Source organism: Clarias gariepinus, chromosome 22, assembly GCF_024256425.1.
Source record: "Clarias gariepinus isolate MV-2021 ecotype Netherlands chromosome 22, CGAR_prim_01v2, whole genome shotgun sequence".
NCBI classification, from domain to species: Eukaryota; Metazoa; Chordata; class Actinopteri; order Siluriformes; family Clariidae; genus Clarias; species Clarias gariepinus.
Genome location: NC_071121.1, coordinates 15221202 through 15234676, shown reverse-complemented (window position 1 = coordinate 15234676; position 13475 = coordinate 15221202). Strand labels below are relative to the sequence as shown.

Below are 13475 nucleotides of genomic sequence, written 5' to 3'. Positions count from 1 at the left end.
TTGCAGGATGAGTGTAAAAGGGAAGAAAACAGCTATGCAAGCTTTGTAAAGACCACTGACAAGGTCACGACAGTAGTAAAAAGAAAAAGAATCGGAGGTAGCGTAAATGTTTAGTGCCTGCAGGTTCTGAAACTTTAATGAGAGGTCATTCTAAAATGATGTGATGGACACATGGATGCCAGGCTTTCAGAGAAAAAAAAACATCCTTATAGTGTTTCTTAAATGAGGAAAAGCTTGAAAAAAGGCAATTAGAAGGAATATTAATCCTATTTACACCTCCAAGGCTGACAGGGAGATGTTCCAGCCACTGCTCCACAGCCAGATGTTCTGGGATTAATAGAGTGAATAACACTGATGAGGTGTAACGCTCAGAAAAGGATACTGAAGTTGGTCTGCTGGCGTTGTGAGAGATGCAACAGGTGGTATTCCGGCACTCATGCATCAGTGTTGAGTAAAATAATAGGTTTATATATTTGTTGGTGATTTGTAGACCTGTCAGCTGTGTTGCTGTGGCTGAATTCAGGTAAACAGGGGAAAAAAAAGGGGGTTTTAATAAAATAGTATTTTTCTGCCTATAACATAATTCAGCTATCACATTCGGTAACCAGATTAGAAAAAGCTAAACTTGACTTATAGGGATGTGCAAAAGGTTAAACCTATTTCACCTAAGAAAATTTCACTATGTGAGGGATTTTATCAGTGATTTCAAGTTTCTATTTGGATAGTCAGTGTTCGTAATAATATTATACACATAGAACTTTCAGAACATATCTAATGCTATCGAAGTGAGTGTATTCTCAAAAAGAAGTGCAGAAGTGAGGCTCTCAACCCTTCTAAAAATGTACAGTATTTGCAAACTGACATGCACAAACATTCTCCAAAAAAACACACATCTTACTATAGTGAATACACACACTCGTAGACATAAAGAGTATCTGTGAGGCCCTGCAGGGAACTAGGTCAGCTCAGACAACATGCAGGTTCAAGAGTGACAGCCAGAGAGAGAGAGAGACAGAGAGAGCGAGAGGGAGAACACAGAAGACAAGCAGAACACGGAGAGAGACAAGAACACAGAAGACAAGCTTCAGTGAAGACAAAAAAAAAAATATATATATATATATATATATGAGTGACAGAGCACCAACAGGCCACTTCTAACATATTTCCACAGAGAATGACCAAATATCACACCCACTGAAACAGACACAACAAACAGCGCCAGCTGGGAGCGAAGGGGCATGAGCACAGCTCTGATGAAGGGAAGGTAAAACTGACGTGAAATGTGGTTTGAATTCCGCTCATGTCTGCTGGCTTCAGTCTGGTGCCTGCAGCTCGGAGAGAATCTCCTCATCAACTCTTATAATGACCTCACAGACACACACCGCTGCTTCCCAACACCTGCAACACACACATCACACCCCTCCATTCCAGCCTCTTCCTCAGTGGATGTGTGTGTGTGTGTGTGTGTGTGTGTGTGCGTGGAATAAAACTTCGCTGCATCTTTCCTAATGCTTACAGATATTAGGTCTGGGCTGAGACCATGGTGAGGGCTCTCGTTTTCCCAGGTGGGAAATCCCAACAATGCCGCTAACATCTGTAGCCAGGCACCACAGAAGAAAAACTTGCCATGCTCTCTGGGTAGCAGATGACGCCAGGTAGTGCATTCCTTACAGTCTGTTACGGCGGCAGTGCGAATAAATGCTGTGGTTATCTTTAGGTGTTTGCCCCACCCTCCTGGGTAATGTTATAGTAAGTTAAAACTGGAGTAACCTTACTGTAATTATCTATTAATGGACAACTACTTGGCTTAAATTATTATTCTTATTTTTATTTTTTTATTATTATTATAAATTAAGCAGTGAATTTTTACACACCACTAAGACGTCCTGAGAAACTGCTGATGGGAGTCAGTAACCATTCTATAATCTATTATCGATTGGAGTTATTGATTAATTATTGGTTTAACTGCACTGTACAATGCTTGTTTCCTGAAAACCAGTCCCAACGTCCCCATGTATGTGAATTACACATACGTACATCAACTAGGATTACTTGCATAAGTATCTAGTGATAATTAAACATAATCGGATCATTCAAATGTTCTTGCATATACAGACATTTATGTGTGTGCCCTGCGCTGGATTGGCACCCTGTCCAGCATGTATTCACCTGTCTAAAGCGGTATAGATGATGCTGATGAGTGATACAGACGTTTATAGTAAGTTAAAGATACTTCAGATATTAGGCTATACTATGGATGTTTGCTGTAGTATGGCTGTTACATACACCTTAGCAATAAACTCAACATACTGTACAGGGCGATGTGGGCAAAGCTGTCATTAAAAAACTCATACCCAACAATCACACCTCATCACCTGTGGAGACACGGCCTCAACAACACTCTAAAACTGCCAAAGGATCCAGAAATCAATCCTTAATGTGTGAGAACATGATTTAAATTTGCTCTTACCTACATTGCGTCAGTCCTGATATGAAAAAAAAACTAGCTTAACCCACAAAACCCACCCAAAAGAACACAATTACTAATCACGTTACAATTTGAGCTTTGTAAAACTGTAATAGCATGCAGTGCTTGTAGACGGATTCTGTGCCAAACACATCTCTAGGTGATAAAATTCTCTATCAGATTTTCTCGATTCATTTGGTTAATTTCCCAGTCTTCGAATCGTGATTGCACATGTTCGACAGCACCATGCACACCTTCTAATTCAATGTGTTTTTGTTTGTTTAGTAATTTATTTTCTACATTCAAGAACGTGGAAATGAAATGCAATTGTCAAGAGCATTCGCAAAATCCATCAAGCACCATGATGAAACTGGCATAGATGAGCCTGTTGCTGGCCATGATCCCGTCACCAGTTAAACTGGTATATAATTGATACTGTTATTCAATTCCCATGGTCATGGTGTTAATGTTGTGCCGTATAGCTACATATACATTTTTGGATGGTCCCAAGTATATCTGATGCATCAGAACCAAGAAAAGCAAATGGAGTAGGACATTTAATAAATGTATGGTTAGCTGATTGATTGACAGTGTCAACCCCTACACTAAGTAACATGCAGGAAAGCAGTTGGCAGCCGTCTTTCAGCACCACAGTGAATACAGTTGTGTTACTAACTAACATTATTTACTCACTCACTCACTCACTCACCTTCTATACTGCTTTACCCTGTACTCATGGCTGTGAGGGGCCTGGAGCCCATCCCAGGAGGCCTAGCGCAGAAGGCGGGGCACACCCTGGACAGGGTGCCAATCCATCACAGGGCACACATACACTCACTTACACACTCATTTCACACACTAAGGGCAATTTGGGAACGGCAATTAGCCTAATCTGCATGTCTTTGGACTGTGGGAGGAAACCGGAGTACCCAGAGGAAACCCATAGCCCACATGGGTACATGCACACTCAAAAGCACAGCAAGAACTTCTTATATTTTTTGGAATAAGATTTCTTTTATTGCATAAGCTTTTTACTATGAACAGTGATGTTAATTATACCTGATTAATGTATGTAACCTTGATACATTAGGAACAGTGTATATACAGTATACACTTCACATGAGCCACATATGCACACACGTAATAGGTGCTCTCCCTGTACTTAAAAAAAGAAGCACTACCTCTTCCAGTCCAAAATAGCACATACCTTGACAAATTGTAGTCATCTTAAAAAGGAGAGAGAGAGAGAGAGAGAGAGAGAGAGAGAGAGAGAGAGTCATACTGTATGCTGAGTTTAGGGCATGTGCAATGTCAGGGACACTGTTCAGTCCTCCGCATCCTCATAATTACCTCCATAGTCTCAGTGACTCAAACTTTACACTTCATATTAGTGTATGTAGGCAGGTAAAAAAAAAAAAAAAAGTGCAATCAAAATCCAATTTTGGTGCAGTGACTAATACATTTTGCTGTTTTACACAATAAAGATGTACTTAATTATCCCTTAACCTCCTGAGACCCAGACTCTACTGCTGTTTACCTTGCAATATCTACTCATTGTTTCTCCTCATTAGCACCTGATAACTATGAGCCTAATTCTAACAGGAATACGTCTGGCAAAATAATTATAATAACTGTCTTCGTATTTACATTTAGGCGTTTGGCAGACGCTCTTATCCAGAGCGACTTACATTTTTATCTCATTACACATCTGAGCAGTTGAGGGTTAAGGGCCTTGCTCAAGGGCCCAACAGTGGCAACTTGGTGGTTGTGGGGTTTGAACCTGGGATCTTCCGAACCGTAGTCTAAAGCCTTATCCACTTATGATCCTTATGAGCTACTATATATAAAATCTATTCAATTTAATTTGTATTAACAATGGTCATTGTCGCAAAGCAACTTTACAGAATCAAAAGAGAATTATAGACATGTGTGTATGAAATGTGAGAAAAAGTGTATAAATTAAAATGATTAGATTGTCCCTGATGAACATGCCGAGGGCGACGGTGGCAAGGAAAAACTCCCTGAGATGGCAGTTAGGCGATATACTGTATAGACAACTTGGAAGAAAATTTCCTGTCCTCATAGGAGGACGTTCTGGTCTCCGTAGGTTAATCTATACATTATTTATAACCCAGGCAGAGTGTCACTGTGTCCCGGCATATAAAGCAAGATAAAATAATATAATAAAACTGAAAAAAGATTAAGATGCCAGACACTACTTGTATACAGCATCCAGGTAAAAGAAGGTATTTTTTGTTTTCCAATCCATGCGATTAAAAGTATTATGTAAATATAATATATATAATTAAATTTAAAATGTACAGTGAAATATCCTCTCTATTACAATGAAGGTATGTCTCACACTGACAGCACTACTCCCTTTTCTGTTCCTGGGAGAGACAGTGTGGGACGCCGTCATACATGCATGCCCACACACACACACACACACACACACACACACACACATACACATACATAGACACACCTACACTGCAATTCATACATCTTTAGGGTTCTGTAACAATATTATGACCTGAAAGAGAGAGAGAGAGAGAGAGAGAGAGAGAGAATTTCATTTAGGAGCGGAATGACATGATATGCCATATCGTCTCTCAGACAATTGCTGAGGCTCATAAGTCCTCTCCATCCCCTGTTAATAATTCAAAACCAAACTACCAGGAAACCTCTCCCTCTCCCTGTCATACACATGCACAGGATTGAATTAGTTCTCCTGGTTTAGAACGATACAGCCTGTGAGTGCCATGAGGTCCAGTTCTGCTCGGTCAGGACCTCAGCTACAGACACAAGGCTTAATAATGCTGCAGATGGGTTTTATCCAGAAATGGATTTAATGTTATGGCTCAGCGTGAACTAGAGATGCATTTCTGGAAGAAAATGAGGTTTTTGAACTGCAGCAGAGGGCTGTGTACAGGTGACAAAGCGAGTAACCTCACAAATGGGCAAACATTCGACCATTCATTTCACTGGACAAAAGAAGGATAAACAAGGACCATAACCAAAGGACAAGAAGGGGCATTACAACCATTTTTCTAACAGCACTACATGTGTTATCAAAGAAAATACCAGAGTTCAAGCAGTGCGGATATGTAAAAAGGTGCAGAAGTGGTGTCGAAAAGCAATGGAATAAGCACAATAAGCGTGAACAACCAGACTAAAATGAATGCTGTGACTCTTCTGTTTGTCTCTGTCGTTTTTTTTTGCTTAAAGAAAATTTAATACACCAGACTCCAGACCTCATTCACAGTGATATGCAAAAATATTAACCCACTTCAAAATAATTCACACCTACGAAAATTTTCTATTTCTATTCCAACAAGATTGAATGTATTCTAATCTGAATAACCTTTCACCATTCTTTGGTGTGGCAATTTATGTCTCGCCACACTGACTCAATGATCATTTAAAAAAAATGTCTTGCACCTCCAGGGTCCGGGTTCGATTTCTGTCTTTGTGTGAATGGAGTTTGGATGTTCTCCCCATGCTTGGTTGCTTTCCTCACACAGTCCAAAGATATGAAGATTGGCCTAAATGGTTTTCCCAATTGCCCAATTGCCCATAGTGTGTGAATGAGTGTGTATGTGTGTACCCTGTGAAGGATTGGCACCCGGTCCAGGGTTTACGCTGCCTCATGCTCTAAGTCTCTTGGGATAGGCTCAGGCCCCCGGGACCCTATATACAAAATAAAGCAGTATACACAATAAGTGAGTCGGTTTTTAATTCTACAGGTGGTGCGCTCTAAACTATTTAAACAGATCAGCAGCACAGCTTGTGTGGTAGGAGTCAATCATTTGCTACATTTTGTTTAGGAAAAAATTATTCAAGAGATTTATTGAATTGTGATACAAACAGAATCGCAATACAAATTGAATCTGCACCTACTGTAGATATCATAATAATCCGATTCCTATCCCTATGATTAACCTACTTAAAGTCACAGCGTATGGGCCTCCGAGTGGCGCAGTGGTAAAGTGCTCGCCCTATCATCTGGAGATCGAGAGAGCTGATTGGCCGAGCTCTCTCAGAGGTGAGGGATGAGAGGTACTTTGTGCTCCCACATTAATCACGGCATCAATCAGGGGCGTCTGTGAGCTCGCACATGCGGAAGGAGTGACTAGCGCTTTTCTCCGAGTGTGTTACTCCGCCCCTAACGGTGCGTGAGCAAGCAGTTCGAAAAGATGCAGTCGGCTTGTGTCACGCGGCTCGGACGAAACACGTGATAGTCCTCGGCCCTCCTGGCTAAATGGTAGTAGCTTTAATGTGGGAGCCCCCTAGTGACGGGGAGGAATTGGCCACGACTAAATTAGGGAGAAAATCAGGAATAAATTAATAAATCACAGCTTATACTGTATTAATTTGAAACATATAAATTTAGCCACAATAAATTACTCAGTAACTACAGTACACTGAAGCTAAGAGGAACAATACATTGCCAATACCAGGGGTTCATATGTGTTTAAGGAGCTAACTGGTAACAGTACTAGTGGTTAAAATATCTGAAGGGATGGGAACCGATACCAGCGATATCCCGATACAATATTATCACGATACCTACAGTAGGTGCTGATTCGTTTCTCCTGCTTTGTGCATCCAGTATTAGACAGCATGTACGTGACTACAAATTTGTTGATGTTGCGCTAGGACTGTCTCCTGTCCTCCACATGTGAAGTGCACTGTACAGTACATATGAAGTGAGCTCTACTACTGCATTTACTTTAATGAGATATTTCATGAGCCATGTAGTTGTATTATATCGATAATGCTGTGGGTACAGAATAAAATATGAACTGTACAAATGCTAACCTGATATGAAGACTAGAAGCTGACAAATGTGTTTAAATATTATTATTTTTTTATCTTTTAATTATACACTGCCTGGCCAAAAAAAAGGTGCCATTTGCATTTTAATAAGCACTTAAATTCTGGGAGGATATTTACTGCCGTGATTAATATGTTTCAGCTGGCAACAATTCTTTTAACCCTAACTGACGCAGTGAGCAGCCTCTCGTTTCTTAAACAGCCATGACGGAAGATGTATATCGTGTTCATGAAAAGGAAGTTATTGTGTTTCAGTAGGGTCAAATTACTGGCCTACATCAAGCAATAAATATTACTGGGGAGTAACGCATTTTTAAAACCTGAAAAAAATTGTTGTGGACCATCATCTTCACAACCATCATCATGTAGTCGGAAAAATAAAATAATCATGAAATGAACTGGAGACACTTGGAGAGGTCGCATCGTAAAGAATTGATAGTAAAAATCACAGCTATGTTAAAATGTTTAACAGTGAATGTTCATGCATTTCCACATACAGTGTCATGAGAACTCACAGGATTGGACTAAACACATGTGTGACCATAATAAAACCACTTGTTTATAATGAAAATCAGGGGGAAAAAAGCTTCAATTACCTAGAGAGCATAAAGATTACACTTTGAAGCAATGGAAAAAAGATTGTGTGGTCTAATGAGGCTAGACTGACCCTTATTTTAGAGTGATTGGTGTGGAAGCACGTGAAGTTATGGATCCAGCATGCAAAGTGTGCATCATAGAAGCCTCTGGAGGCAGTGTTGGGATCTGGGGTTGCTTCAGTTGGTCAGGTCCAGGCGCATTAGCATTACATTATGCGGCATTAAAATAAAGTCAGCTGACGACTAAATGAGCAGGTTAACCCCTTAAATAGATTTTTTTTTCCCTTGTTCGTACATGCATACACCAGGATGACAATCCCAAAATGTATCAAGCTCACATTGTGATTGGGTGGTTCTGGGAGCATAAGGAATCGTTTTCACACATGAATTGGCCACCAAAGAGTCCTGACCTTAACCACATTAAAAGCCTTTGGCATGTGCTGAAGAAGACTTTACAGAGTGTTTAGACTTTCCTGTGATCAATGCAGGGTCTCGACTAAAAATGAACAAAGCTCTTGACGGTTTAAGGTTCTAATTTTTCAAATTTTTTTTTTTATTAAAATGTAAATAATGTGACCTACATTCACATTTAGAAACTTTTGTCAGCTCCAAAATCCTGCCTCTAGTCTTTACCCTACCCGTCCTAATTATTCATAAAACTGAGTTATATAAATTGCTGCAAATTAGCAAGCATGATATCGTTCATTACTTGAGGCTGCAGGTCACAAAATCAGACAGAACGTAAATGATCATTTGTTGTTTTGTTGCTGGCATAGCCTAAAAAAGTCTAAAACCATGTTAATTCAGTTCATGTTTATTAAAGACTTTATTTGTTAAAATGTCATTTTTCAGAAATTAAGAGGTTTTAAGGACCCTGTACGTTTAACTTGTGTCTCTTTTTCTTATTTTTCTCTTCATATTTTCTATTCTATTGTCCTTTATTCTCTTCCTGCATTCTCCCTTGGTGATACACACATATCGTACACATTAAATATCCTTAAATGTACCTGAAGCAGCAAAGCCTTTTTAAAAATATAAAAAGTAGAGAGGTGCTTTCTTTCTCATGCACAATAACACAGATTTAAACACAGTTTTCTCTGACTGGGTGAATGGCAATTATATGTGCTCACAGTCAGCACGCGTCATACCAGCAAGGGCGATTTCCTCCAGCTGTTTAAACTCCCTCCGAACTGCATCACGGGAGGAAACTTTGACGCCAATGAAAGGTAGATTATGGGATGAAGACAAACAGCGGGGCGAGCAGAAGCTAATGATTTACCCAGGAGAAAACTGACCCAGAAGCCACTGTAGACATGCGTTCAGGCTTCCCATACTTAGCAAATAATGACCCAGCGGGATGACAGAAAATCAGTGAAGGGGTTGGAAAGCTGTGTTTGCTTTGTCAGGAGGTACCCTGGTAGAGTTTACAATTTATTATTTAGCAGGCTGTGTATAGGAATACAAAAACGGACAAAAGAGAGACCAGTAACGTTTGATATTTAATAATTTTCCCATCATACTACACAATGACAAAGTAAAAAGGAGTTGGAGTGCTTTGTTAAATTAAACTGAAATAGGTGGCACAATGTGGCACAGTTTCTTCCTCCAGTGCAAAGACCTTTATATTAACCTACAGTAATTGGTGTTTCCAAATTGTGTGTGTGTGTGTGTGTGTGTGTGTGTGTGTGTGTGTGTGTGTGTGTGTGTGTGTGTGTGTGTGTTTGTGTGCGTGTGCTTGTGGCCTGTAAAGGACTGCCACCCCCTGCAGGGCATACCCTGCCTAGTGCCCCAAGTCTCCTGGGGTAGGATCTTGGCCTCCTGCAACCCTGTTCAGGATAATCTGTGTTGAGAATGAGTGAGTTAAGTAAAGACTGAAATGTCTGCTTTGCATAAATATTAATACAAATCACTTAGTACTTGGTTAAAGCAACCTCAAGTCTGCTTATGAAATGATGCTTATACATGATGTTACAAGCTTGGCCTTTTGGTTATTTCTCTCTTTCTTCTTGGCACAATCCTTCCCCAAGTTTAACCAGGGGGATGGGCAGCATTAGTGCGCAGGAACTGTCAGGGCTCTCCTGCTCTACTGTATTGGGTTCAGGTCCAGAAGTCCAGTGACTGGGCCACGCCAGGACTTTCACAGTGTTGTTGTGAAGCCACTTGTGTGTTTTCTTTGGGTCGTTGTGTTGTTGAAATGTAAACCATCTCCTCAGCCTGAGATTCTGAGCCCTCTGGAGAAGATTTTCACTCAGCATGGCTCTGTATTTTTCTGCATTTGTTTTGTCCCATCTTCCTGACCAGGCTCAGTCTCAGTTGCAGAGGAACTTCCCCGCAGTACGATGCTGCCGCCACCGTTGTAGGGACGGCTTTAAGAAGTTGATGTGCAGTGCCTGATTCCCTGATTCCAAATAGTTCAATCTTTAATCATCAGACCAGAGGGTGTTCTTTTTTATGGTCTGGCTTCCTGCATGCTGTAATGTGCCTTTAAGAAAGACTGGCTTCTGTCCAGCCCCTCTACCATAGAAGCCTGATTGGTTGAGTAGTGCAATGATGGTTGTTCTTCTGAAAGTTACAAGGGAACTCTGGATTTCATTTATAGTTACCCTTGGGTTCTTGATTACCTGTGTGACCAAGGCCTGTCCTCCCCAATTACTCAGTTTGGCTGGACGGCCAGATCTGGGAAGATTGCTGGTTGTACCAGGTCTCCTCCATGTGTGAATGACGGAGGCTACCATACTTCAATGCTGCAGAAATGTTTTTGTATCCTTCAACAGGTCTACAGATCATTCTCTCGACCTCATGGAGTTGCTTTCACTTTGACATACACCATCTACTGTGAGACCTTATACAGACAGGTCTGTGTCTATGGAATAAGATCACTGTCAAAAATATTCGTCCGTAAAAAAACGATTTGTGTGTAATTCTGTCTTTCTTCGTATATTCCAAAGTTGTATTGTAACAAACACACAAAATCTCGTATCTGTAAGCTGTCGTGGCCGTAGGTTTTGGAATCCAACTCAGACAAAAGACAGAATTACACACAAATCTTTTTTTTACGCACAAATATTTTTGACAGTGATCTTATTCCATATGTGCCTTGCCTTATAATGGCCAATGCATTCAATTAGGCACAGGTAGACAAGTCCATCTTAAGGACCACTGATACGACGAGTAAGGTGCACGAGAGGTCAATTACAATTGTCATAACAGAGGGTCTGAATATTTATGTAAATAGGATATTTCAGTCTTTATTTTTTTTATGAATTAACAAAACACAGCTAACACCTGTTTTCACTTTGTTACTGTAGAATATTGTGTGTACAATGATGAGAAAAAAAAGTATTTGTATCCATTTTATGACGAGTGTGAATCATAATAAAATGTGAAAAACTCACTCAAAAGGGTCTGAAAACTTTTTGTCTCTTCAAAGGCAAGTTTGTTTTAACATGGAATTTATCAATGTACTGTACTTCCACCTTGCTTCCAGTAGGTTTGTACATTGCTGTCATTTTACACCTGTTTCACCATTTACACATTGATTTGATTTTTTTTTTTTTTTTTACATTAGTCCAGTATGGTCTGTAATTGAGTATGCATCATATTTATGCATCTCTTTGTGTGTGAATTCAGATAGGATTACAATTAAAACCTTTTTTTTTTTTACTTTAGAATGAGCAACACCAAATCCATACAGTCATGTTTGCCATCACTTTGTAATTCTCCCCTTTGAAAAATTCGAGCCCCTTACTGTCGAGTTTGTGTCGATAATATCCATTTCAGCATAATCCAATACCCGCCTGTCTGTGGCACATGGGTCTTCTTTGCTGTCCCCTGGCACCTCATCTAGGCTGGCAGTACAGCCTGACCAAACAGCACACACAGAGCCAACCTAGCCTGGAGAATACTGCTCACTGCTTCCATCTGTCTTCTAAGTATTACAGAGGAAGCATAAAAACTACAACAAGGACACATTGTCAACTAGAATATGGAACAACATGCACAGATGAAACAGACTGTGTGTAATTTAATAAGGATTTTGTTGAGGCATTGGTAATTGTCCAAATCTGCAACTAGGTAAAACGAGGGCACAAAAGTAACACTACCAGTAGGCTACAGATTGAGCAGGTACTGTATAGTGTACACCAGACGGATATAATACTGGATCAATTCAGAGTGTAACTTCTGTAAAGCATTCAACAAGGCAGAAATTCAGCTTTTGGGGAAAATTCTGTATGTTTTGCTGTTCATGCATGATTCGGCAGTACAAATGCAATGAGAGCTGAGTAGGTCTGAAATTACTTTCTACACATTGACTAATAACTAATGTGATCCTCTTAGCAGTGCTCCTGCACAGATCCTGCTCTGTGGATTTCTCTTGTGTTAACAAGTTATAAATATGCAGTTAGGTTACATCCTCCATTAACATAATTAATTTATATAGATATACAGTAGGAACATTGGGACATTTTCAGAATGATTGATTGAAATGATTGAAATGCTGTTTAGTTTAGTTACTGACTTGACTTAAGTGTGAAAACTGTTTTTTTTTTTTACTTTATCTTTACAGTCACTGAATAAACTACAGAAAGTGTGTCAAAATGCCATGCTTCACACTACACGAGGGTGCAGAATGTCTGCAGGCACCGCCTCGAGTGATGTTAAGATGCTCCGGACTTACCTCCACATCTGGCCGAGCTGCAGGATGTGCACGAGGGACTGGAAGGTCCACATGCACGCGCGGCAGCACTTGAGCGTGCGGCTCCGCGAGCGCGCCGCAGCCGCCGCCGCCGCGTCCTCTTCCGTCTCCACCGTGTAGTCGTAGACGAACCAGCGGAAGCTGAGCACCTGCACCACGGCGGACGGCAGCGCGGCGAAGAGCAGCGTGAGCGCGAACCACCAGTAGTCGCGGCGCGCGTAGTAGTCGGCCGAGAGCCACACGTCCGTGGCGCCGTCGCAGAAGAAGACGAGCAGCGCGCAGAGCACCCAGCAGCAGTCGAGCAGCGCGTGCCGTCGGGAGCGGTCCCGGAGCTCTTCCGGTCCCGCGAGGACGCACCGCGCCTCGGGCTCCTTGTCGCGCGCGCACGCGGAAGCCGAGGTTACGAGAGATGCAGCGGCTCCGTCCGATTTGGCGGCCATGTTTGTTTGTGCGAAGAGAAGGAGGGGGTGAGGAGAAGGGAGAAGTGGAGGCAAGGCAAGGCTGGTGTGTGCGCGCGCGTGTGTCTGTGCCCGTGTGTGTGAGCGCATGATGGGAGGTGAGAGAGAGAGAGAGAGAGAGTGTGTGTGTGTGAGAGAGAGAGAGAGAGCATCCTGGAATGATATGACAGAATCTCCTTTTGGGAATGTTGGAGATGGCTGTTAAGTTAAATCTTTTTTTATTGGCATGAGCATGTTCTGTGTTGGCATAACAGATGTCATGTTACAGTAGATCCAGAGCCTTTCCCAAGAACACATACAATGGCACATACTCAGCAGCAGTCCATCACAAGAAACACACTCATTTACATCCACTCTAATGTAATGTGCTCTGGTTGGGATGTGTGCGGAGACTGGGGACGCTTCCACTTGACCATGAAGAC

The 13475-nt window shown here is 41.3% G+C and overlaps 1 protein-coding gene across 1 annotated transcript in view; it reads right to left on the bottom strand.

Moving 5' to 3' along the window:
* The window catches only part of xkr7b (XK, Kell blood group complex subunit-related family, member 7b), a 78193-nt gene extending 65158 nt beyond the window's left edge, over positions 1-13035 (bottom strand). Inside the window, exon 1 of the mRNA XM_053482867.1 lies at positions 12578-13035. Within this exon, the coding sequence (XP_053338842.1) occupies positions 12578-13035 (458 nt within the window). The remainder of the gene's footprint in view (positions 1-12577) is intronic.
* Positions 13036-13475: the final 440 nt, after the last annotated feature.